This window comes from Mesocricetus auratus, unplaced genomic scaffold, assembly GCF_017639785.1.
Source record: "Mesocricetus auratus isolate SY011 unplaced genomic scaffold, BCM_Maur_2.0 Super-Scaffold_100025, whole genome shotgun sequence".
NCBI lineage: Eukaryota > Metazoa > Chordata > Mammalia > Rodentia > Cricetidae > Mesocricetus > Mesocricetus auratus.
In genome coordinates, this window is record NW_024429206.1 from 12,679,441 (window position 1) to 12,686,412 (window position 6,972).

Here is a 6,972-nt window from a genome sequence, read left to right on the forward strand (position 1 = left end):
ATCAGTGATCTCCTTTCCATTTAAGAGCCACACTGACTGCTGGGTGCAGACCAGAGGGCGGATGCAGAGACTAAGTCATGTCCTCTGCAGTTGCCCATAGGTGCTGATGCTGAGCATTGGAGGATTAGAGGTGCTGAAGAGACACCGCATTCTGGACATGTAGCTGACAATGTGCAAGTGGACTGACTGGGTTTCTGCAGTAAAATTATTCAGATCTAGGCCGGGCGGTGGTGGCGCACACCTTAAATCCCAGCACTCGGGAGGCAGAGACAGGTGGATCTCTGTGAGTTCGAGGCCGGGCTGGACCGACAGCCTCCAAAACAATACAGAGAAACCCTGTCTCGTTAAAAAAACCTTTCTCGTGGCTTCTAGAATAATAATGCTCTCCCACACTGGATACTCTCTGACCTCTTTCCAGAATCTCCTTCATTTTAGCAACATGCATGGACACAGGAGACGTCCTCTCTCTAGCAAGGCTGTTTGAGCCAGCCCCACAGCTCTGAAAATGCACATCTCTGGCTAGCATCACCTTACTGTATAGTGCATACACCCATTGTGTGTTTAGCAGGCATCTCATACTAATCACAGTCAAGTCTGTCCTGGCCACACTCATCCCCACCCTAGTAATGCCTGCTGCTGCTGCTGCTGCTGCTGCTGCTTGAGCTGTTGAAGACCCAGCCAGGTGAGTCCATATTCTCAGTTGTGTTGCTCTCATTCTCATCAGCAAAGCCTTTTACTTTTGTAAGATGTTGTCAGTTTTTGGCTTTAAAACATGCCTAGAGCAGTGGTTCTCAGCCTTCCTAATGCTGTGACTCATTAATACAGTTCCTCATGTTGTGGTGACTCCCAACCTTAAAATTATTTTGTTGTGCCAGGTGGAGGTGGCACACACCTTTAATCCCAGCTCTTGGGAAGGCAGAGGCAGGCGGATCTTTGTGAGTTTGAGGCCAGCCTGGTCTACAGAGTGGTTTGCAGGGCAGACTCCAAAGCTACACACAGAAACCCTGTCTCTAAAAACAAAACAAACAAAAAAGTTGTGAACTTTGCAACTGTTATGAATCATAATCTGATATGCAAGATATGTGATGTGAAAGGGTCATTTGACACCCAGGTTGAGAAAGACTGTTAGGACCTAGATTCTAGCATCTAGCTACTGTCATCCTGAGGGCCAGCATCTTCCATTTGCAAAACAAGACTTGAAACAGTTCGCTAACTATGTAATGAATTGCAAATTTTTATTATACTCCAGGCTGGCCTTGCATTTATGGCAATTCTCCTGCCTCAGCTTCCTACAGGCAAGAGACATACTTGATTGGGGACTGAATCTCGGTATTGCATGCGCTAGGCAAGGACACGTCATTGACTACAACCACAGCTAATGGATTTGAAGATACTTGTATACTGATTACCCTGTGCAGGAAAGGAGCTCTTGACAGAACTTAATGTCTATTTGAGAAAGAAGGTGTGGTCTGGACAAGCACAGACTTATCAAATGTACTTCCTTTTCACTGAAGTGGAAGGCTCATGGGACATAGAATGTTGGGTTAAACTTGGGGGTGCAGTACCCACTACTTGTTCTTCCTGTCTGTTTCCTGGGAGCTGGGGAGATTAAGACAGTGACTGCCGGGTGGAGCAAACTGTGCTTTGTGCTTGCTCTGTCTTGGAGGAAACAGGAAACCTCCATATTGAAGACAGGCAGACTGCCAGTCCATAGGACACCAGATGCCAGCTGCAGCTGGGGAGACAGATGCCCCATGTTTACAGAACCAGCTGCCCTTGCAGAGGGCCCATGGTCGGTTCCCAGCACTAACACGGCAGCTTACAATGTTCTGGACTCTTAGTTCCACAGGAAACAACACTCTCTTCTGGCTTTCTTGGGAACGAGGCACACAATTTGCACACACACATATGCAGGTAAATGTTCATACATATAAACAAACTTTTTTTTTTCTTTTTGAGACAGGGTTTCTCTGTGTAGACCAGGCTGTCCTCAAACTCACAGAGATCTCTCTGCCTCTGCCTCCCGAGTGCTGGGATTAAAGGTGGGTACCACCACAGCACATCATTCTTTTTTTTTTTAATAAATCAAATTCAATAGAAAAATAAAATGTCACTATTATTAGCTCAACAATGCTAGGAGCTCTGTGGTGAAGCTGCTTCCTGTGCCCAAGTACCTACTGATACCTGAGGTCTAGCCTTGTCCAAAAGCTTTAAAATGAAATATACCAAAGTACAAGGATGACTAGTCTTGAGTGATGCTTCATCTGAAGGGGGAAAGGCCTTCTTACTCATTTATTTAAAACCACCTCTATTTTATCAACAGTAGCTGACAGGGCAAGTTAGAACATTCTCAGATCTCATAAAAACATTTATGCTATAATAGTTGTTACTGAGGTGAGCAACACAAGTACAGATAACACATTACACTAAACAGTGCAGATGCAGTATGCTCTGAAGACCACTTAGTCAGTCAGAATTGCCCTGCAGATACAAGACGTTAATGTCGGTGATCCATGAGAAGATCTTAAATAAACTTCACAAGGGAGCCCTGTAAGGTGGTACTCCCCCCCCAGGGGGCTGGGCTGCCCCCTCTGAGGATTCTGTTGAAGAGGATGATGAACTCCCTGGAGATACTGCTTCTAGTACTTCGGACCAGAGGTAGGCGATCAGCATTAGAGCACACAGTAAAATGACAAGAAATATAGGGACCACAAGCACCACCACTTTCATGTTTACATCTTCATCGTCCATCTTAGCCTTGTTATTGTCGAAAGATACAAACAAACTCAAGTTTCGATCAGCTGGCTTACCAACAGGACCACTGTCCACACTCCCCCCATTTCCTGGGCTGCTGCAGTCAGGAGGGGCAAAACCATTGTCACAATGACAGTGCCTAAGATTGTTGCACACTCCTTTCCCGTGACACATTTCCGCTGGCTCACAGTCGTACTGGAGCACTGTGTGGTCAATACAGTAGTACTCCATGCACACTTTGTTTGGGGCGCAGTAAGTGCCACTCTGCACATCCCCAAGGTCAGGGACATCAGTAATGTTATAGGCATCCATGCTCCAGCACCAATCATCTCCATAAGGAACCTGGAGGAGTGTGTGATGGGGTCTGACTTGCGGCAAGTTGCTAACATCTGTACATACCAGCTTCCCACAAAATACATCCTCATCGGAACATGTTTCATATCGTGAGTTAGCTGTGGTGGGATGGCCACAGTTTCCAAACCGGTTCCCTTTGGTGTTCATTAAAATGTAACAGTCGTCAGGGGCCGATCTTGCAGAATACCCATATATCTTTGTGCATTGCTTATCAGGGTTCTTGCACCAACCCCCAGAGCAGTAATAAATCCTATCACACAGCGTGCCATCCTGCTTATAGCTGTTTGCAGGGCAATCTTGAGAAGTGCCATTACAGTACTCAGGCAGGTCACACACATCTTCAACAGGACGACATAAGACCCCTTTCTTTTTGAAGTGACATTTGTAGCAGCAGAGTCCGTCACTACACTCTGCACCTTTCTTCAGTGTACAGGTTGGCTCACAGCATGGATGATGGTCACAAGCAGGACCACAGTCACACTCCTCCCAATCCTCCACCACACCGTTTCCACAACGGGTAGCTCTGCCCTTACGACTTTGGTGCCAAGGCCTGTCAAGCAGGCAGGCCCCTCTGTGGTCATGGAGGAAACGGTAGAAGTCATCAGAGCTGCAGTTGCTGAAGCCACTGTGCTTGGTGATATTCTCGTGCATGAGGCAGAGGTGCTTATGCTCACAGATGCAGGCCGGGTGGTCGTGCTGGATACCCAGGTTGTGCCCCAGCTCATGGGCCATAAGCGCCGCAAACAGCAGGACATCTTCATGATGGAAGGCCTCCACAGCTGCTGCAAACCCACCTGAACAGGCACCATTGAGAAACGCCTGGCCCTCGTTCTCTCCTGGGTGATGCCCGACGATCAAGTGTGCAACATCGTGCCTGAGCCGGTCCACGAGCTTCTCCTGTCTCCAGTGGTTGAAATCCCTCAGGGTAGCCTGCAGGTCCACCGGGGCCTTGATCAGGTCCCCCTCCGTCCAGATCTCCATGCCCACCAGCACCACCTCTGTGTTTAGTCCCCTAGTGAAGCTGTTGGCCAGAGCGATGATGTCCACTACTGCCTGGACCGTCTCGTTGACACTGCTGCCCCACATCTGAAAGCGCTGGTGGTTGACCACGACAAACATCTCCACATACTTGGTGTGTGACCTCAGGTCAGACAGCTCCCACAGGTCATAGGGCTTCCCGTTCCTTTGTTGCTGGCTGGTGTCCCCTGAGCTGCCTTTGGGAGTGACGCTGCAGGAGGCTCGAGGCTGATGTGCCACGGTGTACAGAATGTGTTCAAACCCTTTGGAAGAGAGCATAGGCTCGATGCTGTAGGATGTTTCCTCCTTAATCAGGACACCCCTGAGGCCTGAACAGATGTTGACAGAAACAAAAGAGCCTGGCACCCCTTCCATGTAGCCTTCATAGTGGCAGTGCTGTGAGAGGAGAGGCATCTCTTGCCCCAGGATGCCATTGTGGTAACTGTAGACTGGGAAGTTACTCACAGAGTGGTCTCCCTGTACCTTTAGGTGAAGCAGCTGCTGCTGGCCCTGCATCAGCAGCATGTAGGACACCCTTCCTCCAGGGTCTTCACTCCCCTCGGCTGGCAGTCTCTTGGGGATGACTGTCTCATAGGAAGAGTAGTACACAGATCCTGTGTCACAGAATGCACTTGGAAGAAAAATCAATAACACCAAGATCCCTACTTTGACAGATGGGTGTCCTGGCACTAGTCTCAGACCCAAGTTCAACTGCTGGGCAGCCCAAATGTGAGATGTTATCTTAGCTTCCTTTAAGGCCACTTTTGTTATCTGTAGAGAAGACAGAATGGAGGTAATCCCTCTTACTGATGCTGCCACTGACATGGCCCAAAGAAACCGTTATGTAGGATCTATGTCCATCAGCAGCACTCCTCCTGATAGGCTTTTTTCCGGACTCAGCAACCCAGATCTGTGCTTGTGCCTTGTGGGCTGCTCTCCATCTTGATTCTTACAGCCTTTAGGCTGTGTCTCTCTGTTCTTCCTTCTCTCCTGGGCCGCGGTGGTTATGGATAGCACAGGGACTCCTTCAGTGTTGCTTAAGTTCCTCTGATGTTCATGGAGGTGAGTGAGCCCTGTAGTCTGCAATGACTCAGCCAGTTCTGTAAGTCAGATCATCTTTCATTCTCTCCAGACCGTGGACATGACATCTGTTAACCTGCTCATTCTTTTGGGCCCAACATTCTGGCCGGGTTGCGGGGGAGGGGTCAGAGCTTCTCTGGGTTCTCTGAACAATTAAGAATTCTCTGTTGTCCTGCCTCTTTCCTCATCCTTATAGTGGTCATGTTTACTGGTGGTTGGTTCTCGCTCTTTTTTTTGTTTTGTTTTGTTTTGTTTTTTGAGACAGGGTTTCTCTGTGACTTTGGAGACTGTCCTGGAACTAGCTCTTGTAGACCAGGCTGGCCTGGAACTCACACAGATCCACCTGCCTCTGCCTCCCAAGTGCTGGGATTAAAAGGGCATGCGCCACCAACGCCCGGTGGTTAGTTCTCTTTTATCCATGACTGCTTTATTCCTTTCATTTAGAAGAACAGTATTTGGATGTTATGCTTTTGCTCATTCTTTGTGCATGTACGTAATGAATTTTGACATTTTACACCCTCTTCAAACATGGTCCTTCTCTATGGAGTGCTTCTAAGGCATAAGTGTTAAATGATCTCATTTTTACCACAGAAATGTATTAGAGCTTATAACCAATCTAAGTTAGTCCTCCCAATGGCCTCATAATAAAAATAAAATGGTAAAACAGACTGGTGACTCTAGTTTCAACAATGAAGAAAATGAAAACAAGCTCTGGACGAACCCTTACATTCCCACACTTGTCTCTTGACTACAGTGAGCTTCTGTCTGCAAATCCCAGGCTTTAGTTTCATCCTACTGTTATTATTGTGTGAACTATATACATTTAGAAGGAAACAGAAGCTATGTGTACACATCTCTTCCTCCATTTCTTCATTCTCCTACGTATGCTAAGATTAAAACTATACATCTTCTACATGGCATAAAAATAATTTTAAATTCTAAGTTAACTACATGTTAACAGTTAAAAATGGAGAATTGCCTTGTTTGTTCTAGAAAGGTGCACTCCTGTAATCTCAACACTTAGGAGGTAGAGACAGGAAGATCACAAGTTTAATATGCCAGCATGGTCTCCGAATAACTTCTGAGCCAGCCAGGGATACTAACCAAAACCTTCTTCAAAAAATAAAACAAAACCACCACCTCCACAAAAAACAAAACATATAAAACCATCTTAGTTATGAGAGAGTAATCAATTGACGATGCCTACCCTCCCTCACCCAGTGATGCCTAGCTCCTCTCAGATGGCCTCGGTCCAGCAAGCACACACTCACTGTGACAGTCAAGTCAAGCAAGTGGGCCCTCAGCTGCACTACTCATCTCTGTCGTCTGTGACGCAAACCTCTTCCAAGTACCTGCTCTGGAACTGATGTAAGTGTTCCGCTCTCCCAGTGTCATGACTAACACAAGAAAGGCTAGGTAAGTCGTAAGGGAAACGAAGGAACAGGAATGGAAGAAGTCTTTTTAAATTAAAAAATATGTAATTATACTGAAATATCTAATTTTCCAGTTCCCAAATTGAAACAAGTTTTCTTCAGTACATATGTACATCCTGGCACACAAAATCTGATTAAAATCTTTTGACTTTGAACTTGTTCATTCTCACATGTACAAAGAACTAACTTATTTTTTTTTTTAAAGCAATCCTTGCCGGGCGTTGGTGGTGCACGCCTTTAATCCCAGCACTTGGGAGGCAGTGTAACGGTCCAAGCTGGAACTTGCTTTGTAGACCAGGCTGGCTTTGAACTAACAGTTATCTACCTGCCTCTG

General features: G+C 46.7%; 1 protein-coding gene across 1 annotated transcript; it reads right to left on the minus strand.

Moving 5' to 3' along the window:
- Positions 1 to 2,253: 2,253 nt before the first annotated feature.
- LOC101844948 (disintegrin and metalloproteinase domain-containing protein 1a) lies at positions 2,254 to 6,666 on the minus strand. The gene has a single exon (XM_005080695.4). The coding sequence runs from the start codon at positions 4,948 to 4,950 to the stop codon at positions 2,536 to 2,538; it is 2,415 nt and encodes an 804-aa protein (XP_005080752.1). The 5' UTR covers positions 4,951 to 6,666; the 3' UTR covers positions 2,254 to 2,535.
- Between the last annotated feature and the right edge of the window lie 306 nt (positions 6,667 to 6,972).